Source organism: Prosopis cineraria, unplaced genomic scaffold (genome assembly GCF_029017545.1).
Source record: "Prosopis cineraria cultivar Desert tree isolate PC_DT_omini unplaced genomic scaffold, ASM2901754v1 PC14, whole genome shotgun sequence".
NCBI classification, from domain to species: Eukaryota; Viridiplantae; Streptophyta; class Magnoliopsida; order Fabales; family Fabaceae; genus Prosopis; species Prosopis cineraria.
In genome coordinates this window covers 2,715,215-2,740,426 of record NW_026555345.1, presented here as the reverse complement: position 1 = coordinate 2,740,426, position 25,212 = coordinate 2,715,215, and the positions used below count along the sequence as shown (strand labels likewise).

Below are 25,212 nucleotides of genomic sequence, written 5' to 3'. Positions count from 1 at the left end.
CATTGACTCGCAAAAATATTAAACTGGCCTTCGTCGACTAGTATACGACTACGTGGTTATATTAGCCTTTTTTATATATTTTAATTAACCAGAACGTGGTCACATAACATTAGTTTGGTTAACCCAATAAAACTGTTTTGCATGACAATGTAATAACTGAAACAATGCACACGTAAGAGTTATACAAAATTAGGAAAATAGAGAAATTAAAGCGTAAACTTACGCAATCTGTTTATGCATATGAGGAATCACAACCACAAAGCCAACAATAATGTAATTAAATTCATGAATCATATGAGTAAAACGGCGACGTGTCATCATCTGAAAAGCGCATTTTTGACCCTATGAAAAGTCAAGATTTCTTAAAGGCTCTTCTATTTATAGATTCAAAGGTCAAAATATTCGCCTCCAGAACCAACTCTCGCCCTTCAAATAGCGTGTGAAGCTTGTCATTTAAAACAGATGCGTCGCCATTTTCACACCCCCATCACCGGCTCTCCCTGTTTCCCGGTTCACATCTTCGCGTATCCCTCCGCCACGTGTCCTTCCCCTTGTACCTATAAATACACCAACCATCCCGTTTCCCTCGTCTTTCTTATCCTTCACCAACATAATTCCAACCTGAAAATTTTCTGTCATCTATTTTTGTCTCATTTCAAATTTCTCTAATATTTTCTTGGATGAAAACGAACAGGGAGGCACAATGGTCGCAGAGTCTTCTGGTTTTCACCGGCCCAGTTTCGGAGCTCTACTGCACTCCGATCCAACGTCGTTTTGCTCTAGCAGCTACGAAAGCGAGGATTCGACTTCGAGCCCGTTTCGCTACGCCGACAGCACCACCACGAGCAACGTTAGTTCTCCTTACCTGATGTCTCCGTGGAACCCGGCGGCCTCGCCGTACAAAAAATCTCCCTGGTTGCTGTCGTCGCCGATGCGTGGATATAATACCTACGGCGACGACCACGACGTCCAAAATATGCTCATCAAGTCACTCATCCGCGAGGAGGGTAACATATATTCTCTGGCGATTTCTGGGGATTTGTTATACACCGGCACCGATAGCAAAAACATAAGAGTCTGGAAGAATCTCAAGAGCCACGGGGGCTTCAAATCGAGCAGTGGACTGGTGAAAGCCATTATTATATCCGGCGAGAAAATCTTCACCGGCCACCAGGACGGAAAGATCAGAGTATGGAAGAGCTCACAGAAAATTCCTGGCTATCATAAACGCATTGGAACTTTGCCCACTTTCAAGGACTATGTCAAAAACTCGACGAATCCTAAGAACTACGTGAATATCCGGAGGCACAAAAAGACGCTGAGAATCAAACATTTCGACGCTATTTCGAGCCTGAGTTTGGACGAAAATAATGGGCTGCTATACTCGGGCTCGTGGGACAAAACTTTAAAAGTGTGGCGGATATCGGATTTCAAATGCTTGGAATCTATCCAGGCACATGACGACGCTGTGAATTCGGTGGTGACCGGGTTCCTGTACTTCACCTTGACCGGTTCGGCGGACGGGACAGTGAAGATGTGGAGGAGAGAGACCACGTGGGATGGGAAGACCAAGCACGTCCTTGACCGGATTCTGTTGAAGCAGGAGAACGCCGTAACAGCTCTGGCGGTGAACACATGGTCGACGGTTATATATTGCGGATCGTCGGACGGGATGGTGAACCTGTGGGAACGTTATCCGAAGAACAACCTCAGGCACGGCGGTATCCTGAGAGGTCACAAGCTCGCGGTTCTATGCTTAGCCGCCGGGAAGAACCTGGTGTTCAGTGGGTCGGCGGATAAGAATGTTTGCGTGTGGAAAAGGGAGGTGAATGGGTCCCACACGTGCCTTTCGGTTCTGACGGGCCACACCGGACCCGTAAAATGCATAGCTGCTGAGCAAGAAGAACCAGAAGAGAACAAACACCAGAGGTGGACGGTTTACACGGGGAGCCTGGACAAGTCCGTAAAGGTGTGGCGCGTGTGTCCTCACGCTCCGGATACGAGGACAGGACAGGCTTGGGAAGTAACACGCACGGTCCTAAGATCCCATCAGCGGAGAGAGTGAGCTTTCCTTCGCCTGTAATGAGTGGGAGAAACGGGAAAGAAAGCAAGATGCGTTCATGGGTGTGAAAATGGATGAAGGAGGCGACGATACGCTAGTTGAATGGCGGTGATGGCCGCGCGTGAATCTAGATGGGCGGTTTGGCGGGCAAGTGGGCCTCGAGTAAAATTTAATGGTCCGTGATTGGTGAAGCGTGGGAAGTCACAACCAAATAGCTTAATGGGGAAGGGACTAATAGGAAACAGACACGTAGGTGACAACGTTAAGCAAGAGCATCGCCAGAAGATACGGAGACACGGGCGCACGCCTGGGACTCTTAACAACCTTTAATTTGTGTATTGGGATCCAGTGAATGGTTTCCAAGTTTTGGGTTGAGGAAGAAGTGATGTTATTTAGTAATACTCTAGCTATTATAGTGGTTAGAGTTTGTGTAAAATGTAAATGTATTATGGACCGCGACCTGGTTGTGAATAATAGTAATAACAGTGTAAAGTTAATGATTGAGAAAATGAGAATCATTTGCAAGTTTTGGTGATGCACATCAATGTCATTGATGATTGGTGCTTCACTCTCAGATTTACAGCTGGAATAATAGAGATGGTGAAACTTGTGGAGAAATATCCTACAGAACAATGTTTCATTTAATATATATATATATATATATATATAGTATTTGTAACATATATAGTACACTATACATTTAAATTTATTCATGACTCAAACAGCAACGTACGTAGTCGTCACCCAAAACCCAGATGAAGACAAACATTGAGTCCACGAATTGAACAAACTATAACAAGAAAACGCAGCACAAATATATGGCAAAAAAGCAAAAACTAAAAAACAAAGAAATATGACAGCAAGGCAAGAACAAATCAAGACACACTTAGAAGCTTACTAAAAATGAATGAATTAAAAAGAAAAATGTAGAAATAATATAATTAAAGAAAATATGTGAGCACATTTATAAGAGAGAGAAGTAATTTAGTTTATGAGATTAGAAATCATGATTCATGATATTTTTTTTAAGAGTGTGTGATGAATCTTACATTTATAGTATATATTAATGAGTTTTATCATATCTACTATGAAGAGAATAATAATTTAGTTTATCTTTTTCTTAATTTTTTAATCTATTTCATTCCGTTGGTTTTTAGTAACCAAACGGGGCCTAATTTTATATTTTCTAGACTCTATATATGTATTGCACACTTTTTTTTTTCCATGCCTATAAGCTCAAAAAAGCGCTTGTAACTACAGAGGTATGTATGGATCGCTCATCAACAAGGTAGAAATGAATCTATCATTAAGTTAGTGACTAAAAATATTTGTCATTAATTAATAAATTTTTATTACTAATTTATTTTATCATTAAAATGTTTTTTAAGGTCTAATTAGTATCATGTCATGTTCCATGTCACCTTTCAAATACACATCATCCTGCCATTTGTTACATCATTATCATGTCAATAATATACATTAATTCTTTACTTGTAATATTGCCTTGTCTTGAACCTCTTGCACCTTTGTCAGTTGAGCTGTAACTTGTAATGACTTTTTAATAATAATATACAAATATATATATATATATATATTACTTAATTGAACACATAAATTTAATTTAATTTATTTTTTATATATTTAATATACTCTTCTATATTATTAGTTAAATATATATGTACGTTAACACGTATACATACTCCTATATAATTCAATAAATATTATTAGTTAATAAAAATATTTTTTTAATATCATTTAATATATATTATGGAAATAAATGTTTGTGTATATTATTTTATGTAATCTATGTTATAATTAAGATATTTTCATACGATAAAAATATTATTTTTATATTTAAACTTGCATATTAATAAAATAAAAAACTATTTTTATTTTTGTTATATTATTTTATATTATATATTTTACTTGTACTAAGAGAAAAAATTACTTGTGTAATTATTTAATTTGACAATTTTGAAAGATTTTTTATGTGAATCTTTCTATGTGTATTATAATTTTTTTATTTATATAAAATATTTTTAATTAAAAATATCCATTACTAATCTATTACTAATATAAAGATTTAGTGATAAAAATTAGTGATAGACTTAAATTGGTCATTAAATTTGTAAAATTTTATCAACATGTGATGATATCTTACATCCATCACTAATTTATATAATTAGGTTTTAGGGTTAATGTAATTAGTGACAGATTTGTCATAAAATGTCTGTCGCTAATGTCTATAATTACTAACAGAGTGGAGATCCATGACTAATTTTAGCTTGTCTATTAGTGTTTGTTTATGTGATGTACAAATTAAGAAAACCATGCATACTGTGGTTCAGTTGGCAAGGAGTTGGCTCATAAACTCAAAATAGTTCTTGCTTCTAATGTGAGAACCTTGTTGGTACAATATCCCAACCTCCCAGCTTCAACAAAAAAAGCTCGTTTAGCCTAAATAGAATCATCAATTCTCTCTAATTTCTTGATGGTACTGCTACAACTACAATACAAAAATAGTAGACCAAGCGTGGTTTTTTTACGCCATGTCGGGGGTGCTGTTTGAGTTGTGGTAGGGATTTTCCTTTCTGGGCATCGTTTTTTCCTTTTGCTACTTTTGTTTCTGTCCGGACTCTTGCGATGTTCCTGGAAATGAGTAATCCTGTTCAAAATATCTATGCTGAGACGGATGCGAAGAAAGTCACAGCGAAAGCAATCCCAGCACCTTGCTATTTGAGGACGCTGCATAGGGTGGCTCCAAATACAGAGACTCAGTATCAAGGTTGCCTGAATTTCTCTCTCCAAACATGCTTCAAATTTCTTCTTTAGTGCTCTTTCCCTCTAAAAAGCCAGATCTTAATGAAGCTATAAGGAGGCGACATGATTGGGAAGAAGCAGCATAACAAAGATTAGATGTTCGTCACAAAAACAGAGTAGAAGGCGAAAGGTGGGAGGACCCAAAATCCAAAGATTGCCATTGAGAGCTCCTACAAGTGTGTGAGCCTTCCTCTATTACTTTTTTAAATTCCATCATAATTTTTCTGTGATAGTTAGTCTGAGTCCTGGTAATTTGTGCTGCTCCAATCTATTTAATCACTTTTCCATTTTGGAAAAAGTTTATCCCTATTTCTTTTCCTATTTAAAATTTAAAATCCCATGTCTGTTAGTCTTAGCTTGATGATGGCTGCTTATGCAGGCTCTTGAATCGAGAAGGATGAAAATACCTATGTTAGCCAAATTGAGAGGTAATGTTATGAATTTCATCTCTTAATTTTTTGATGCAAGTCTGAATGATCAGAACTATTATGACTTTGATTATTGTTGGAAGAATAGAGCTTCTTTTTTTTTTTTGGGAGAAATTGACAGAATTAAAGGAGGAGTATAAGTATAGCAAAAACTTCGAGCTAAATCTCACCAATTTTTGTATCCATATTTTATTTTGCCCTCACTGTGAATCTCTCTCCCCTTCTAAAATTTCAAATGGTGGAGAGACTGCTTTGATGTTCATATCTTGTGTAACGTCTATTCTTGTGGGTGGAAGTTAAAAGGAATGTGGTAATCTTACTGATATGTTATATACTTAATTGCTTCATGTTTCCATTATATGTAAGCTTTTCAGGACTTATTGTAGTCACTGACAAGCTTTGGTTTTGGGAATTTTGAGTTGTCAAGTTAATGACAAATAACATAATGGGAAGAGTTCATCTCAATAGTAGCTAAATCAGTTGACATTGATAAAATCATGATGTCCGTAACTACGACGAAATTGATATTGGGCTGAATAAATTGTTCATGTCAATAACAGCAACAATTGTTATCTATCCCTTCTTCAACTTATTTCACACATCTCATTTTTGTTTATAGAACTCTAGACTAATTTGTGCATCCGCAATGCTTAATTTGCTGCTCTCTCTCTTTTATTTATTGAATTTGTTTGGCTCAATCTTTATGCTTTCTTTGTACTGCTGCTTTAGCATCTGAAACAATGAAATGCAGAAAGTTGAAGTTTCCCTCTTTTGGAAGGAAGTCTTACTTAGTGAGGTTTGTTGAGCTTTTACTTCCCTTAAAAAATTATTAGTTTTGATATATAGTCTTTGAATCTGCAACGTAATATATAGGGCTATTTGAAACTTGTGGTCTGATAATGAGTGATGTGTGCAATTAGCAAACTTCTGTGGGAATTAGTATGATTTGATGCTTGCTTGATTTAGGTTTCCCTACACACCATAATTTTCCCACTCTTGACTATTCCATTGTAATTATTTGATCATGTGCTTGTTGGAACTTCAAATGTTGCAAAACCATGAACTCCTCAGTTAAAAATTAGAACTCCCTTCTATCCATTTCTCTCTTCGTTTAGAGGCCAAGGCAATAGATCAATCATCAATATGCCTGCATCTTTGTTGACCTCGTAATTTCTTTTGCATTTTGTTTTGTTTGGGTCTATATTTTTTCCCCGTTTTTGCAAAAGCAATGGATTCCACCCTTGTAATCTATATTCTGAAAAACAAATGCAACACAAGAGACATTGTAGGATTATTAGTACACAAGATGTTGCACGTAGCTTCTTGCAGGATTTAGAAAGAGCATATAAGGGGCCACTCAAAAAGAAGTGTGGGGAATTGGTTTTGACTTGGGATTTTGGGTAATTGCTTTAGAGTGGCTTCTGACGGTTCAAATACCCCCAAAAAATATAATAATTTTTATATATTCAATCAATGCATGCTCTTGCTCACATATATTTATATATAGATGGGTGTATTTTTTTTTTTTTCATTTTCTATCCCTTTATCTCAGTGTGTTTCTTAATCAACGTTGTTAGTGTTATTGGCTTTGGAGGAACCCTTATAAATCTTGTGATTTTGGACTGACCATCAAATAATTGTTCTAATTTCATCTCTTTCCTATTTTTCTGCCTATTGGCATCTTTTTACACCTTATCTGAAATTACATAGAACCTCATGATTATTTCAAACGCGTCCAATAGTCTAATTTTGGTTTCTAAATTCTTTGATTTTGCCAAGTGCCCAAGTGGTTTGATTTAGTGAAGTCAAAGTTGTAGGTGAAACCTAATCTTTTTAATTGCTTTATCATTCTGGTAAACTGATATGCTCATTGTTGAATATACGCAACTTTTTGTGATCTGCGAGAATCAGAAACATGTTTTGAGGTTGCAGAAAATTTTTATTAACTATATTGCAGCGTTACTTGCTTAAGAAGAAGCAACATGGAGTTTACTGCAGAATCTCTTAAATACTCCAAAATGGCAAATTAAAATATTTTTTGTTATTACCTATAAAAATAATATTATCATATTTACTTAAGAAAGTTGTTGGAGTCTTCCAAGTGACATCTGATATCTTGTTTTATGCTCAAATGTTTAAAATTTAACCTTTAAGTAGTTGACAAATTAAAAGGTTCACTTGCAGAATGCAGCATCACATATAGACCCTCTTTATTTTTCACAAATCTCTTTTATAATATACTTATTACATGTCCAATTTTTTGGGGGATAAAAAACAAAATTAGAAATCCATGTGCAAGCTATGGCCTTGGGACAAATCTGGGATTTGAGGGGGTTTGATTTCCTTATTATGAGACTGCATTGTAAATTCTAGGAAACATTTAACTATTGGTTTAGTGTATAATAGCCAGGGCTGTGTGAAAAAGTTTTGGAGCCTAAAACAAAATTATTTAAGAGGCCTAACATATTTTCATTAATCTATTTTCATATTATTTTTTTTCAATTTGTTAAAATCATATTCAACATTTTTGCCGCTCCAAATTTTATAAAAAAAAAATTACAACAATCACAATTTCAAACAAAACATGAAAGAATAAACACACCTGATATAGCCAATACTTAATATCATAACTAGTGTGTTTTTTGCTTCTAAGAAAAATTCTCATTTTTAAATAAAAGTCTATAGTTAACATTAATATCTGACATAAAAAAAATGACCGATCTTATAAAAATAGAAAAATATTTTTGGCATAACAGTTCACACGAACTTGATAATAGTTAAGAGTCCATTTAGTTTTTCTCTGTTTCACGTTCAAAAAGCAAAATTTTACTTTCAAAAAGTTAAAGGTTGTTTGGGTAGAACATTTTGTAGAAAAGTATATTCTAAAAGTACATTCGAATAGCAGGTGAAAGTGAATTTTTGAAACATAATTATTTAAAGCTTTTGAAAAATGAGATGTTATTTGACTATACTATCCTACGTTTAATCTCTTATTTTTTTATTTAAAAAATAATTAATTCATTAATAATATAATTATTATTTTAATAATACTAATTTGGTATAATAAAAATTACACATCTTTTAAAATTACAAATTAAAAAATATAAATAATTAGAGATTAAATTTTTAGCATTATAGATCAAAATTTATGTTATTTAAAATTTTTATTATATTTTTTAAATATTTTAAATATATTACATTTGTATAATAAAAATTATAAATCATTATGAATCAATGTCTTTTTTGATAATTGTACATTCAAAAGCACATTTTACTATCACAAATCAAATAACTTTCAATGTATCAAATTGACTTTTGAAAAAATATATCCAAATACAAATTTCGTTACAAAAATTAACTTTTATTAAATTGATTTTTATCAAATGGATTTTCACTAAATGAACTTTTGACAAACTAAAAACCAAACGCATACTAAGTCTATTTTCTGTTATCCTGAGCTTTGCTTGAGCATGTCATAGAATTCGGATGGTCCATGGATATAAGAGCAACTATGGAACTTTCTTTTTTAGTTTAGTAAGCTGAATTATTAGCGTCTCGATAAATATTTTCACCAAACAAGCATGACAATGATGTTATGTTGCTAGGAATTGCTATGCATGAATAAATTGTTCAGTAAAGATTTTGCCGGAGAATACATTATGTTCTAAGTTCTAACAAAAAATTCTCTCATTTATTGATTTAAAAAAAAAATCCCTCATATAGATTATAATGCAGATTTGAGTTATTGGAACTTGACTTCTTATATGTATGTGTGCGCACAGATAATGTTGTTATGTTCTATAAATTATATACCGTAATATTTTAATCAAAATATATTATATTAATTAATTTCTTTTATATTTAATTTTATCTAACAGATATTCAAGTACACTTGTAATCATTGTAACAAATCAAATGATTATGTATTTTCTCAAACAAAATTGTAAAGTTATTTTTTTTTTTTTTTTTGAGTTTAGACTACAGATCAACTACTTTTGTGCGCGCGCGCGTGAAGAACTTGGGACCTGGGGGCAACTACGAAGAAGAAATTTGTTGGGTCTAACAATTTTTATGTGCCATCTGCTGGGCCTTGTTTGCCCTTTGATCCATTGCCCCGCTCGTTAGAAAGAACAAGTTCCCGTCATTCTAAGCCACAGCCCACAGGTATTTAAGAATTTGGTATGTTTGGAACCCGTTTTGATCGAAATAATGCGACTGTATTATTATCTTAAACGGTGTAAAAGCATTTTTCTAACCAGTTTTTATTTTTTTGGCATGAAAGGATGATGTTTCCATGGGTCAACCTACATTTTTATCCCCGAACTTTTTTAAAAAGGCATAGGACATCCTATATTGATAAGTATGTCAACTTTTTTCCTAAATTATTTTTTTAAAGAACAAAAAATCTCTTCTATTATTCAATAGTCAACTTTACTGTTTTATATTGATGTAACATGTTACTATGCAATAGGGATAAATTGCAGTTTTAACACCAAAATACATGGTTAGAGTCCATTTAGCTTGGGTAAATTGGCCACAATTGGGTAAAATTGTAATTTACTCTAAAATATGCACATTTGTTGCGGCCAACTAGTCACAAGTTGTTCATCATGGCATATCTTGCTTTTTGTTGCGGCACACATGTCTTATCATGACAACACACTTGCTATCATAATAGCATCGGAGTCAAACTTTCGGCATGCGCCATTTCACCATTGGAGATCTGATCAAAGTTGTTTAAACACTTACATGAAGCTAGTTCTGTCTTTTATCTAATGGCACTAGTTTTCCAACAAAAAGATATGCCGATTAAAAGTTGGGCACTTGGATGCAAAATGTTATATTTTAAAGTTTTAACACACATTTAGAGTTCCAAATCCAAACTGAGTACCACATTATAAATCAAAGCTTGAATCAAGTCTGATGTACACAATCACTCCTGATTGAGCAATTGTACACATGATATCATTACTTGAATACATTTTGGCCGACAAAACATTTAATCACAACATATTATGATTAATAACCCTATCATACACTAGCATGAGTAATTGGGCCACAACACATAGTCTCACCAATACATATACATTCCATACCAAATTACCAAAATAAGCATCTTAATAGATCATGTAAGTACAATACAAAATAATAGTATGCACCTAGTTGACAATATAGATATATGAATGTATATTCAATTACACAAAATGATTCAAAAGTCCAAGGGCAATACAATGAAGCAAAGCTCATTTACTCCTTGCCTTGACTATCCTGCCTCTTGCCTCTAGTAACGCTATTGTGCTAACACCTATAAAAATTATAACCATAGAGATTGAGGATTTTTTCACGATTTCAAAAATGAGTATTATGCGAAATAAGACTGCTAACAGTGTCACCAGCGCTTTGCTTGTCTACATGCATAGGCCACCAAACTGGGTGGTTGAGGGGGATTGATTGACCATTACCAACATTCCAAAAAAGATTATCAACAAGGAGGCTTTTCGGTTTGAGAATTCCTTTCCACATCCAAGATGCGTTGGATTGAAACTTGAGGAGATGAATGGATCCAAAGTCAACATATTTGATTTTGAGAGTGCTTCCAAGAAGGGAGGATGGTCAAGCAGTAAAGACACGCCAGATTTGCTTAGCAAGAAGAGAGTCGTTAACATGACCAATTTGACGAATGCTGAAACCATTGATATTGGAGTCATTGCAAAGGATATCCCATTTTGCCAAATGCATGCGTTTACAACCACCTTGAGAACCCTAAAAAAATTACAGTAGAGACTATCAATTTTTTTATGAACATAGACTGGAAGCTTGATACAAGATAAATGGAAAATACAAGAGGGGAATAAAACAGACTTGATGAGAGTGAGCCTAGGGGCTAGACACAGAGCTTTGATTTTTCAATCTTCAAGCTTGTTCTCAATTTTTTGAAGTATGATGTCATAAATAAGCTTTTTACTTTTTCCCATATCGATTCAGGTTCCCAAATATTCCCTTAGTTTGTTGGAGAAGTATATGTTGAAGATTTTGGAGATTGATACCTCATTTAGAGATCTTTGAATTTGATGCCGGGCAGAATCTTTATGATCCTTCAATCATTTGCAAACAAGCACTCATAGATCTCTGCTACATAAAACCGTATAGAATAAAAGATGGAAAACATAGTTCTTTATATGAGAAATATTTCTTGTATTCTTAAATAGAAAAATTTACAAATAGCCAATAGGGATTATTTGATAAAACATCCAATTTTTTTAATTACCTAACAGACATGGATAATTTGATTATTAACTAAAATCTCATTTAAAAAAATATAAGATAAATATAGGTTCACTCTCAACGATATTAACACAATAATACTAGCAATGTCTAACAGGATAGGAAAAACAAAACATAGTAATTATATTTATTTTCATTTCCTTCACAGCTAAACTATATTCTTTCTATTAAAAAATGTAAGATATTTTTTGAGAGGTTAAATGTTTAAAAATATAAGACATTTTTAATATTACAATGTGTAATTAATATGTTTTTTTCACAATTGTCTATAATATATATTCATTTTATATTTAGTTTAAAATAGAATACCTTAATAAATAAAGATAAATGAGAAAAGAAGATGTTAATTTAAAAACAGTTAATAAGTGAGATATTTTTTAAAGGATGGAGTATATGTTTAAATTATTGGTAGTTAAGTAATAATTTATAATTATTATATGCTGTCGCCAATATAGATGAGAAGCTGCTTTACTTTCACTTGTACTTGCTTAAACTCGTTGACTGATACAACCAATCCAATGCTTCATGAACGTGACCCTCGTCCTAATTTATATCTTCAGTAATAATTTAATATCTTTGGATTATTTCCTCAATCAATGGAAGACTTTATTGCTGTAAATATAGTCAAAGCATATAAACTCAATTCAAGGAAAAAGAAAAGAATTTTATAGTCCAATTTGTGTTTTTATTTTCATTTTTTCAGCTGACCATTTCTTTTCGACGAAGACAGCTCATTCGTCGGCCAATCGTCTATTTTTCTATTGATTAAAATGGTTCTTCTCCTGCATTGCAGAAGAGCATTTTAATTAAAAAAACAAAAAGCAAAAATGAAGATGTATAGTAAATGCAAAATGGATCTTCTAAGATTAGATTTTTTTTTGGGGGAGAATATCATTAAAAGACTTCTGAAATGATCAGATAAGGACTTATAATAAGTAAACATTAATAAGTAACAAGTCAAAGTTTAAGTTTTAACAAATATCATACCTATCCAAATCCTTGTTTGATATTAAATCATATTAATAGTCCTTTATTGATACTCCATTTTTTTTGTTAATTTCTGATGAATTTTAGAAAGGTGTACAGTAAAAATGCAAAATTTGTCAGTCATTTGATCAGAAAGTTTCACTTAAATCAGTAAAATATTACTTGAAAAATAAACCTCAGGCACTTCGTACGAAAAAAAAGTTGATAGTGTTAATTCTGTGAACATTTAAGGCTGATAAAATCTGTGTAACTCGCCATTCATGTGATACATGGCCAGGCCAGCAGCGTCGTGCTCTGGACTGAATTGATTATTTTTCTGGCAACAAACCTGCTCTTTAACTCTTGTCAATGACTAACTGTTCAAAGTAAAACAAGTGAAAAATAATTGAACGACGCCGATAAGAAGAAAAAAAGAGATACTAGAATGATGCGTCACAAGCAGCTATAAAGGAACTAAAACAGAAATTTCACTTGTCCATTCACCCCAAAAAAAGAAAAGAACAGAAATTCACTTGTCTGTTTCCACAAGACCATCATATCACATAAGATAATAGCAACTCAAATTTACTCATTTTAATCAATAAAAAGAAAATGTTTGTTAAGAAATTTAGCAAAATAAAATATAGTTTGTCTATCCTCTAAAATTCCACACTTCACAATACATCTTATTTTGGAATCACTTTCACAATAACAATAATGTACCTTTCATTTGTCTGGGATTCTATACAGGATTTACAAAATCCATATTTTCCTGGAAATATTTGCTAGACGCTTGAAAGTACAAGTATCACGCAGTTTCAAGAAGATTAAGCCGTTTCAACCACCACTTATTGGAGGTATAATAGCCAACTCATCTGTGTCTTTCACAATAGCTGACTCTGCGGCATATTCTTCGTTCAAAGCCAGAACTACGCACTCTCTTATTTCTTCCAATCCTGGAAACTTGACCAGTAGCTTTTTCAAACAGTCATGAGCAGTACTTCCAGATGGAATCTCCAATGGAAACTCGCTCAATCCTGTAATATCACGAGCTCTGGCAAAGAATAGTACTTTTAATTTCACCAATGACTTGTCTTGAATCTTGATTTCCCCTTCCATTGTATCTGATATACTAGTTTATACCATAATCAGCCTTGAACAAACAAATGAATCATGACATCTTTCATGCAAAACTGCAATAAATGCATGGTGGTGATCGTCGAAACCTAGGATCACAGCTTATTAACTGCCGAAATAAAATCATATGGCAGCTTCACCGTGAAAATTTATGGTCACTAAAGAGAGGGGAACATAAAAAACAAAAATAATAAAGGACACATAATTTTGATCACATTCACAGAACAATAGATGTACAGTGGAGATACAAGTAAACGCCATTATCAATCTTATGCGTTATGACTATCCACTATTCCAGTCTCGGCTAGTCCACTAGACAAGCCCCACCTCAGAATCCAGTGCTTCCGATGTGGTGTGCGACTCAGTTCTCATGTTTAGCAACTAAGCCTTAACTTCACCTACAGGGCCCAAGGCTAGCACCACCAGACAAGCATTTCAACGAACACCATTTAAAAAATCTGGGCAAACAGATCACTTGAATAATTGTCTAATGAGCTATTCTAATATAATATATTTTTTCTATTTGACAACATAAATACTCAGCTAATTAGAACATAAATATAATTTCGTGATATAATATAATGTATTTGGCTTTCTGACATTCAGCTTGCCAGCCAAATCAGAAACAAAAACATTTTAGCAAGAGCTAGCATGTTTGCTGCATGAGGATTTTCTTAAGAACTAGCATAATACAAAAGGAACAGAAATTAATAAAACGTTATACTGTATAACGTTAAGCGCATTGTATTTTTCTGCACAGTTGCAGTAACACTTATCTTTCTAAAAATAATATAAAATGCACGAACAGCCATAAAAACAAGTATGGCTAGAGAAATTCTGAAACATTTGTTTCTGTTGTAAATGATGGCCTATTCATCTTGACTATAAGATTGTAAATGAATTTGATATGCTCAATGAACTAGTAAATTATGCCCTATTCATCTTGGCTTGTAACCTACCAAACTCTAAAGCAGCCTACAGAACGTAATTAGTTATCTCAGTCACTATATCTTAGCCTCGCATATTTAAGCAGAATAAATAATAAATGATTCCCACAACTTCAAATTTTGTGAATTATCCAGTATGAGTATTCAAAATATTTTACAATGCATTCAAGTTGGCTGTTTGAACCGAACTACAACCTGCTTTATTCAAAAACCCCCTGACTTTCATCTCTTTTCTGACTGTTTCGACTTTGATCCACCATTCTGCAGAAGCATACAAATTGGACAGAGCTACATAATCCTCGCTCCTAGGAGCCAAGTCATCAAAGCTCTGCTCTTGAAGTTGCAGGAGAAGATTCCCCACCTTCTCGCCCATGGCAGTGTCCCCATGAATCTTGCACGCACCAAGCAAACTCCTCCATAGCACAGCATCTGGACGAACTGGCATTCCCATGATAAAATCATAAGCTTCTTTTAATCGTCCGGCTCGACCAAGAAGATCGACAATGCAACCATAATGTTGCATGTTTGGCATCACCCCAAGCTTTTTGTTCATATCACAGAACAAATCAATGCCTTCTTGAACAAGCCCAGCATGACAACAAGCAGAAAACAAGCTCGTAAAGGTTGCTGCATTTGGCTTCATTCCATTAGCTCCCATTTCATATAAAAACGCCAAGGCTTGTTCTCCTTTCCCGTGGATAGAAAGGCCAGTAATCATTGCCGTCCAAGTCAAGACATTCTTTTGATTCATCCGCTTGAAGACTAACAAAGCGCTTTCTAGACACCCACATTTGGAGTACATATCAACAAGCCCAGTGCCAATATACACATCATCTTCGGGGACACACATCGTCTTCTCTGCAAACCCATGTAGGGAAGCACCTATTTCTAGCATACCCAGTTGAGAAGCTGCTGAAAGGACACAAACCATGGTAGTATCTGTGGGCATAACCCCACTCTCATCCATCAACATGTCCCGAAACAAAAGCAGTGCACTGAAAGCATATTGTTTATGTCCTGCCCTTTGGGAAGAATAACCAGTTATGATTGCATTCCACGTGACACTACTTCTTTCTGACATTTCATTGAACACCCTTCGTGCCGATTTGATGTCCTTGTTGCTCGCGTAAAAATGTATCCCTGTAGTTGGAACCATTATATTTGACATAACTCCGTGTTTTACGATGCGGGCATGAAGTTGTGTGCCCAGCAATAATGTTGAAGTTGAAGGAAAGCGAGCACAAGCTCCGAGAATAAAAATGTAAGTGTAATCATCAAAAACCATGTCTCCCTCGGAAAATGCACTTTGGAAAAAAAGGATAGAGTCCTTGGGTTGACAACATCTTAACAAGGTATTGAAGAGAAACAAGTCATGCTTATCAGCGTACTGGAACATCAAATGCGCATGATTGGCGATGTGTTGGTGCGATGAGCCACAATAATGTTCAATTAGCTTGGCCAAGAGAGGGGGAGATTTGAGGCCATTGATGATCAGCTGGGCATGTATTTGTTGAATGTGGCTGCTTGTTTTGGGTAGAGAATCTAACATGGAGATACATTTTAGCCTTCGAAAGGAGGAGGACATGTGATCGACGAACTACATCCCACAATTTGGGATTTCAATCGTTGGATCTTCTAGTGGTTTTTTATTCGAAGTTCTTGTCTTGGCATTTTTAGGGGTTACTTGGGGTTCCAATATTCATTCTCACCAATAAAAAGGATTTGAATCTGTTGAAAAATATGAATCATGATGCTTACAAAACATGTGAATCATGAATTGTTAAAAAGCAAAATATTTGACATAATTTTATTTTTAATAAAAACTTTATACTTACATAAGAAGATTTATTTGTTAGAGAAACTATTTTTCTATGTTTTTAATATACTTAGTCAAACAAACTTGATTTGTCTCTTCCTAGTAACACAGTACGTTAACTATTTCATAAACTTGGATGCGAATGAAGAAGAAGAACATGGATCATTCAAAACCAATGGGACTCACTAGTTAAAAAATATATTGAGTTGAAATATATATTGAATGTGTTGAAGAGAAGAACGGCAAATATTGAGATGAAATATATATCAGATGCATTGAAATATTAAATATATATCAAATACGGTAGACAAGACAAAGAATGGCAAGGGACTCGCTGGTGTTGATTTCAAATGCGGCCACAAACTCAGACACCAGACGAGATCTGTGCATTCGCACTAATGGATGAGAAGAGAAGACAAGATTGAATAGAAACTAAAATGGGAGTCATACAGACGAGACTACAGAGACTCAGTACCAGTGAAGCTGGAGATCGCAGTGACAACCTCAAACTCATGGAGAAGAGAAGATGAGTGTCGACTAAAGAGAAAGTGATGATTATATAATTAGGGCAAAGTGAGGAAGGATAGGATTGTCTGAAAAAGTCATAACCATGGATAATTTGGCCAGTAAAAAGATCATTCCCGGGAATGGATCCCCATTCCTCTGATCTGTTGATGGAAGAGCCATTGCCTCAAATGATGGAATGGGCCATAGCATTGGAGTCGTTACTCCTATGCACCAAAGACCCAGATTGACCCTCTTCCATTCCCACCCATTCCCACGAACCAAACATGGCCTAATACCAAATAATAAGAAACTTTGGGAAGACTACGTTCAAAAAACTAGCTAATGAGATTAAAATACCTTAGATACCTATGAACTCTGTATCATAATTAAATGGTTTCAAGATAAAGTGATTTTCCAAAGCATCCTTCGGTAGCTACTACTGAAGGAAGATATAGACACCAAGTAGGGCAATAAGTTGCTGAAAAGGTTGAAAAATACTTGTCTACAGTACAATCAGAACTCAGAAGCAATAAAAATTCTACATACTAATGTTGATTGAAGATAATGAAGGCAGAATTTGAGTTGTTCCTAAATATAACCAAATCAAAGTGTAGGCTTTTCCCATATTTTATAGGTGTGGAAGCATATGATCTATTATACTTTAAACGCTTCCTAACTTGAAGTGTATACAAACCAGCAGGAACCCATTAGCTCAAAACTAAAAACAGAACCTAATGTAAAGCTTAAGTTAAAGACAGGTCCTTGTCAGGGTTAATTAGTTGATGATAAGACTGACCTCGACTTGCCACCAAGAAAACAGAAGATAAACAAAACCATTGTGAAAATATGTTTGATTTAATGATTTCACAGGCATGAATTATCAAGTGAAACACATATCATGACATTATCAATACTATGTTATAAGACTTATGAACAACCATTTCAAGGAATCCATGTGGCGCGACAAAATATATTTTTCGGCAACATCGAGCATGAAACAAATCAAATACAGTCTCCCCATATTTTCTGTTGTTTACAAAATCATGAGAGGAAAAAAGTAGCTTCAATCAATCAGTGCATAAAGTAGGGCAAACAGGTACTAACTTTATCTTTCTCATCCAATGACAAAGCATACGACCGCAAAATTGAAATAGATTAAAGAAATTTTATTAAAAGTGAAGACGAGTGAAAATGATATGCTGATCAAGTCAAAGCTCTTGCTTCTGTACCCGATAAGAGAGCGCTGCCGTCGCCGATATCTGAACGGGACCACCAGAATCGATGAGTGGATGAGTTCCTTTCCTACTTCTGAACCAAAGTACCGATGAGAGTTCCGGGACTCTGGTAGATTAGGGAGAGACGGAGTGTGAGTGAGAGACTCGTGAGGGAAGACGTTAACTCTGAGGTGAATTGCTGAACCGTGAACCGTGTAGATTGGCGAAGGCGACACCCAGGAGAGACGACTGATATTTTGAATATAATTAATTTTCTGTCATTGCCAGCGTAATCTAAAGGAGAACAGGTCTGAAGATCAATTAATTTAATTAAATTTTAATTTATTTAAAATGTCCAATTTTAAGAATTTTTAAATTTAACTTTTAATTTCGTAATTTTATTATAATAAATTTATAATTTATATTTTAAATTTTAAAATAAAAATAAATTTATTTATTTTCTATCATATTAAAATGAAAAAAAGTTATAAATTTATCATTATAAAATATAAAATTAAGAAATAAATTTGTAAATTCTTAAATTTAGCATTTTAAAATTAATTAAAATCTAATTTAAATTAATTAATTTTCTAAAAAACTACTTTTTTTGTTAAAAAATATAAAATATTTTAAACCAAATCTCACCCAAAATAATTACTTATTTTCAAACTTATTCTATCTTTCTACATTTACTTTTATTTAATATAAAATTTTATTTTAAAATAAATATAAAATACTTTATTAAATGGAGGCACTTTTAAAAAAAATAATAATTATACCTTAAAAAAATAAAAATATTTTATATTTTTAAATATTTAATTTTTTAAAAATATCTTATATTTTTTAATTGAGTGAATATACATGATTAGCCCTAATTTAAATTAAATTAAATTATATATTTTTTGAAAGTCAAAACTCTTTGTTTTTATATTTTCTCGATGCGGCTCCGTCACTACCGTAGGCATCGGAGCCTCCTCGAAGGAGCGTTCCATGAGAATCCAGTAGCTTAATTGCAAATATGTCTTTTTGACCAGTTAATTGCGAGTATGTCTACTTATATGAATTAAGGTTTTTGAGTTTAAACTCTAAGAATGTAAATTTATATTATAAATTCATAAAAATTTACTTCTATTCACAAACAATCATTAAAATATGATCATAACTTAATTTAAATATATTAAGAATATAAATAATTAAAATTAAATTTATTTATATTAATAAATTATCATATATGATATAAGAGACATAAAAATTTTAAAATAGGAAAACTTATTTTTAATATTTTTTTTTTTTATTAATATTATTTTTGCATTTCAAGTTTTTTTTTGAATTAGATTCTATAATTTTCATGAATTCAATTCTTTATAATATATATTTAATTTTCTTAACTAAAAAAAATTAATGAATTTAACAAGTTTAATCAAACTTAAATTTAGTTTGAGTTTATGAATTTATTGATACAATTTTATTAGTTAAAAAATTAAAAACAGTAAATTCAAAGGTGAACTTATAAATTTAATTGAATTTGTATTTAATTTGAGTATATGACTTTATTGACATAATTTTATAAGTTAGTATTATAAAAATATTAAATTTATAAAGTCAAGTCAAAAGTTTAATAATTATAGTATAAATTGTAAATAATCATATATATGTGCGGCTGCGCGCTTGCTTGTATGAATGATGTTGATTAAAGGGTTAAAGAAAAATTTGTTCTAAAACTATAATTCTAGGATGTGTCAATAAACTCGTTTTTGATAAAATATTCTGCTTCAATGTTTTAAAACAATGCAATATTTCTCCTCATGTTAATAAATATTAATTGATCACGAAATTATAAAAAATAATATAAAAATTAAAGAAAAGAATCACCAAACTTTTTGTAGATCCATTGATACAATTTTTGGATCTTTATCTATAATTTTTAGTTACATTTTATAATTTTTTAATATTTTTTTATAATGTTTGATATCTTATTTTATAATTTTCTGGTTAAATTATGATTAAAATTAAATTTTATTAACAATAAAAATAAGTGAATGACATCATATTATTTTTAAAAGTTAAAAGAGAACATTATAATAAAAATTAGTTTAGGACCTCACACACTTTTGAATAAATAATTTAAGGGTGAAATTATTCTTTAACCCAAAATTAAATTCTCTAAAAATATTAAAAATGAATTTAAAATTTTAAAAATGTTAATTTTTAATTTATGAATTTTTTTATAATTAGATTAGATTAGATTAGATTCTAAAATCTTGTAGATCAAATTATTGAGGTTTGCATGGGAGAAATATTCCTTTCCACCATCGAAAATGTGTCTCAGTAGAATGACAATTATTAGAAAAAGGGAGAATGACAATTAACCAAAAAAGAACTAAAATTATTAAAAGGGAGAATGATAATTAAGGACCTGCTAAGAACATTAATCTTAATTATGGACCGTGAAATTTTGAAATCCGAGTTAAGGACCATGGTCCTTAATTGTGATAAAAAAATGAGATTTGTGAGGTGGGATTCACTAACGCGACTTGGGAATTCACTAACCCAACTTGAGAAAATTATTATCGTATATTGTGAAAACATGAAACCCCACTTAGAAATGGAATGTTTAACAAAAAGCGTCACTTGAAAATTCACTAACTAGACTTTAAAAAATTTCTAACGTATATTGTGAAAAAATAAAACCCCACTTGAGAATCATTAATAAAAAGTGACTTATCCAAATTGGTGTTTTTTATTAAACAATCGATTCCCAAGTGAAGTTTCATGTTTTCATAATATACGTTAGAAATTTTTTCAAATTTAGTTAGTGAATTCTCAAGTGGCGCTTTTTTAAACATTCCATTTCCAAGTGAGGTTTCATGTTTTCACAATATACGTTACAAATTTTCTCAAGTTGGGTTAGTGAATTCTCAAGTGACAATAATGAATTCCACCTCACAAATTTCATTTTTTTTATCACAATTAAGGACCATGGTCCTTAACTTGGATTTTAAAATTTCACGGTCCGTAATTGAAATTAATGTTCTTAGCAGGTCCTTAATTATCATTCTCCCTTATTAAAATTTACTGGCAATTGGAATCTCAATCAACAATCTATTCCCTCAATTAGAGACTTACATCTCTCTATCATTGAAGTTTTGGTTCAACAATCATTAAAACTTCAAGCTCATCTATTACATAGGAGATCCATATTCACAAGTTCAAGAAAAGGAAAAAAACTTAGGCTTTATTTGGTTCATTAAAATCCTTTTGATAGAATTAAAACTATAAAAAGAAATGGAATTAGAACCTAAAGAAGAAATGGAAATAAATTTTGAAAGTACGCTTGGTATGAATGAAAAAATAGGTAGAATTTTTTTTTGAATATACCATTGAAATTAATTTTAAAATATGAACAGACACTATCATCCATCCCTCTTCCCCACAATTCTTCCTCCCTGTACATTGGATTTGGCAACAGTCTCATCATGAAAAAGAAATTGAAGCAATCTCATTCTAAAAATACAATAAATCAATACATTACAACTAATTAATTTTCTTCTTCTTCAATTCCCAGAACCATCAAACCTCTACCAATCTTCTTCTTTTTCTCCTTCAAACCTATCAAACCCACAACCCACAACCTCAATAATGGCCGCCGATGTGCTTCTTCTTCAAACCCCAGAACTATTAAACCTCTATCGATTTTCTTCTTCTTTGAACTCCTAATCCATCATACCCAACACCCATAGCTTTAATAGTGGCTGTTGATCTACTTTTTCTTCGAACCCTTGACCCATTGAACCCAAACCCATAGCTTTAATGTTCGCTGATCTTCTTCTTCTTATTCAAACCTAGACCCATTGAACCCAACCCTACAGCTATCTAACTTCAAGTAAAAATTAAGAGTGGCAATTAGAGAACATGATGAAGATGACAATGATGAGGGGTGACTATGACATTAGGTGATGAACCAAGAAAGTTGAAGAGGTGGTACAAGAGAGCAGAATGATAAAACGATATTTTGGCCAAAATAAAAAAATTCTTAAGAAAATAAAATTTTCCTTGACTATAGCTTATAAACCCAATTTCCATTCTCTCTCCTGAAATTTGATTTTTGGTGAACTAAATTCTTGTCAACCAAATGAGTGAATTTTCAATTTTCTCTTCCTTTTCCTTTTCTCATATCTAAATTCCAGTGAAGCAAATGGACCCTTATTGTTTTGTGAAAATCTCTCTCAACTTTGTATGTAACTTCTATATGAATCACGATGAACTTGGGAAAGCTAGTTACGAAGTTCAACAATGGTCATTTATTCTCCACCAAAAGTCAATACCTGATAAACCAAGATATTAAGTATATCTTAAATGTGTTTTTAAATTATCAATTTTTTTTATTACATGGCCACAGTAAAATCATATAAGAAGACCAAAGTCATAATATCAGGTTATATCAGAAGCCAAAAAGCTTTTACAATCTGCAGGTGGTCCGTCAAAAAAGATAATATCAAAATGTTCTTTTGAAGCCTCATGGGCTAGAAGATTGGTGCAGTGGTTGGCTTCTCTATAGGCGTGATCAAAGGTAATTGACACTACTGTCGAATAGCACCAAAATTAATAAAAACTAGATTTTACAATAAAGCGCAACCTAGGTCATTTCCATGAGAGTCAATAAAATAACTATTTAAATTATGATTATGAAAAGCTAAAAAGTGAGAGGAATTTTTTATAATAAAATTAATTAAAAATATAAATTAAAATTAAATAAATAAAGAAAATTCAACTGAGAAAATTATCAAGAACAAGCAGCACAATCAATCATAACCCTAATCACCTAAACTTAATCTTCCTCGTCCACAAAATAAATCAATTTTATTTAACTTTATTATTATAGTTTTATTATTTATTTCTCAAATTATCATTCAAGAATTAAACAAGAAATTAAGTTATAGATTAATTAAGATCTCTTTTAACTTACAACCTAACAACTATTCCATGTTAGCCATACTAAGAATAAAGCATAGATAATTACCCAAGTTAAGTCAAATTACTCTTACAATGCTATATCAATTAATTATAGCAAGCAAAACCTCATATAAAATTTATAATCCAAAAATTATGAAAAAAAACTACTCTAATCAACAATAGTAGTTAAACATAAAATTCAGAAGTAAAGAGAAGGAGATCAAATTGAAATAAAGTTAAAATAAAATTTTTTTTGAATATTAAAGACTCTAATTAAAATTTAGGATTATAATTTGTGATTGATCACATACAAAAATTAGCTATTCATAAAATTAAAAATCAAATAGCATAAGATGACAAAAAAAAAGCCATCGCCTAAAAAATTGGAGGAAGAAAAAGATGACAATCGCCACAGCTCCTCCATTCCTTCTTATCTCTATTATGTGCCGCGCTCTGTTTCTTTTTTTTTTTTTTGTCCAAGTCGTCTTGTGCGTTGCCTCCTTTATATATATAAAAGTGATGCATTTGCGTACTGCCAAAGAAAAGCTAATAATAAAATGATAAAATTATTTTAAATAATTTTAATTAAAAACTATATTAAATAATTTAAAATAAATTTAAATAAAATTTTAAAAATTTAATTTTTAATTTGATCTCCAAGTATACTCATATTCTTCTTATTCAAAATAATCTTCATCAATATCTTTCAAATTGAATCTAAAAAATCTGCAAAATAAGATAAAATTAAATAGCAAGTGTGCAAAAATATTAAATATATTATTTATATTTTAAAATCATAAATTTAGATAGTTAAAATCTTAAAAATGAATATTGGCTAATAAAATAAAATAATATTTAATTAAAATTAATTAGTCTCAAATAAATATTTAAGAGTCTAAATTAAAAAGATAAAAATATATAAAATTATCATTTATCAGTAATTTCTCAGTTCTTCATAGTAAAATTTTTGATGTTCCTAATAATTGTTGAGAGAGGATGGCTATAATTGAAGTTGCAATCATTGAGGGACAGAGCTTCCATAGAAAGTAAACATTTACTTTGAAAATCTTTGCATTCCAGCACATGTTGAGTCTTTTCATAATTCTATAAGTTCAGCTACTGTGTTAGGTTGATAACTAATATTTTTAGAAAATTCTTTAATCCAGTTACCCTTGTCATCTCTGATAAGTCCTCCACAAGCAGCTACACCATTATGTTTAACCTAACCTTCAACATCCAATTTAGCCGACACAGGATTAGGAGGATTCCATCTAGCTTCATACCTAGTGTCAATTTTATTCAAGAGGTGAAGTTTGGATTGAAGTTTAGGTCATTGATAATTTGAGAAAACGATGTTGTTGTTCAAGCTAGCATTCTTAAAGTAAAATTTTTGATATCTTGCTTTTTAAATATTCTAACAAACTTGGGCAAAAATTATCAATTTTTGAAGTGCGGCTTTGTTCAATTAAGTCACCATTTATCTTCTTTTAAGTTTCCTTATTTGATTTCAACTTTATGACTTTCTTTTTCTTTTTCTATTGTTAATATATTTGATTATTTCTATCAAAAAGAAATCATTAAGGTTACAATCTTTTGAAATTCAACTGTTAAGTAGTTCTCCAAATCACATGATATGCAAATTTAGAGAAATTTTTAAATAGACCTAGAGCGCTGCCTCATTGTACGTTGACCTACTAGAACCTAACACCCTAACAAATTTTTAATCTTGGAAGAATTACAGTTAGGTCTCACACAAGAGAATTAATTACTGTAAGGTCCATTAACAACTGAATTAAACTGCATTGACAATTGGTTGTGTTGTCAATGCAGTTCAGTTTAATTATCAATGGACCTTACAGTAATTAATTCTCTTATGTGAAACTTTAATATCATTCTCCCTTTAATCTTTGATTGCATTTACTTGGAATTTATATTTCTCTTATTTAATTTATATTGTTTAAAGTATTTTAATTTTTTTTTACATCCCCTCTTTGTTCTCCGTAGGAATCCTGTACGGTACAAAAAAATCCTGTCGCTATTAAATTTTATAATATGTAACAAGCCACACTATTCTGCT

The 25,212-nt window shown here is 32.0% G+C and overlaps 2 protein-coding genes and 1 long non-coding RNA gene across 9 annotated transcripts; 2 read left to right on the top strand and 1 right to left on the bottom strand.

Moving 5' to 3' along the window:
- The first annotated feature begins 620 nt into the window (after positions 1-620).
- On the top strand, positions 621-2,601 carry LOC129293497 (protein JINGUBANG-like). Its single transcript, XM_054931501.1, has one exon. The coding sequence runs from the start codon at positions 704-706 to the stop codon at positions 2,063-2,065; it is 1,362 nt and encodes a 453-aa protein (XP_054787476.1). The 5' UTR covers positions 621-703; the 3' UTR covers positions 2,066-2,601.
- Positions 2,602-4,487: 1,886 nt separating this feature from the next.
- Positions 4,488-11,339, top strand: LOC129292765 (uncharacterized). 3 transcript variants are annotated; one of them, XR_008588980.1, is made up of 5 exons: positions 4,488-4,847; positions 4,931-5,058; positions 5,262-5,310; positions 6,062-6,106; positions 9,288-11,339. It is a non-coding gene; the product is annotated as an uncharacterized LOC129292765 (long non-coding RNA). The 3 variants fall into 3 exon arrangements; XR_008588981.1 differs by having other exon boundaries at positions 6,040-6,106; XR_008588979.1 differs by lacking the exon at positions 9,288-11,339 and having other exon boundaries at positions 4,490-4,847; positions 5,262-7,894.
- Positions 11,340-13,125: 1,786 nt separating this feature from the next.
- On the bottom strand, positions 13,126-18,445 carry LOC129292957 (molybdopterin synthase sulfur carrier subunit-like). 5 transcript variants are annotated; one of them, XM_054930709.1, is made up of 2 exons: positions 18,198-18,445; positions 13,126-13,714 (listed from the first exon to the last, which is right to left on the bottom strand). In XM_054930709.1, the coding sequence occupies exon 2, from the start codon at positions 13,678-13,680 to the stop codon at positions 13,399-13,401; it is 282 nt and encodes a 93-aa protein (XP_054786684.1). In that variant the 5' UTR covers positions 13,681-13,714; positions 18,198-18,445; the 3' UTR covers positions 13,126-13,398. The 5 variants fall into 5 exon arrangements, with proteins under 5 accessions (XP_054786684.1, XP_054786683.1, XP_054786682.1 ...); XM_054930708.1 differs by having other exon boundaries at positions 13,126-13,693; XM_054930707.1 differs by having other exon boundaries at positions 13,126-13,685.
- Positions 18,446-25,212: the final 6,767 nt, after the last annotated feature.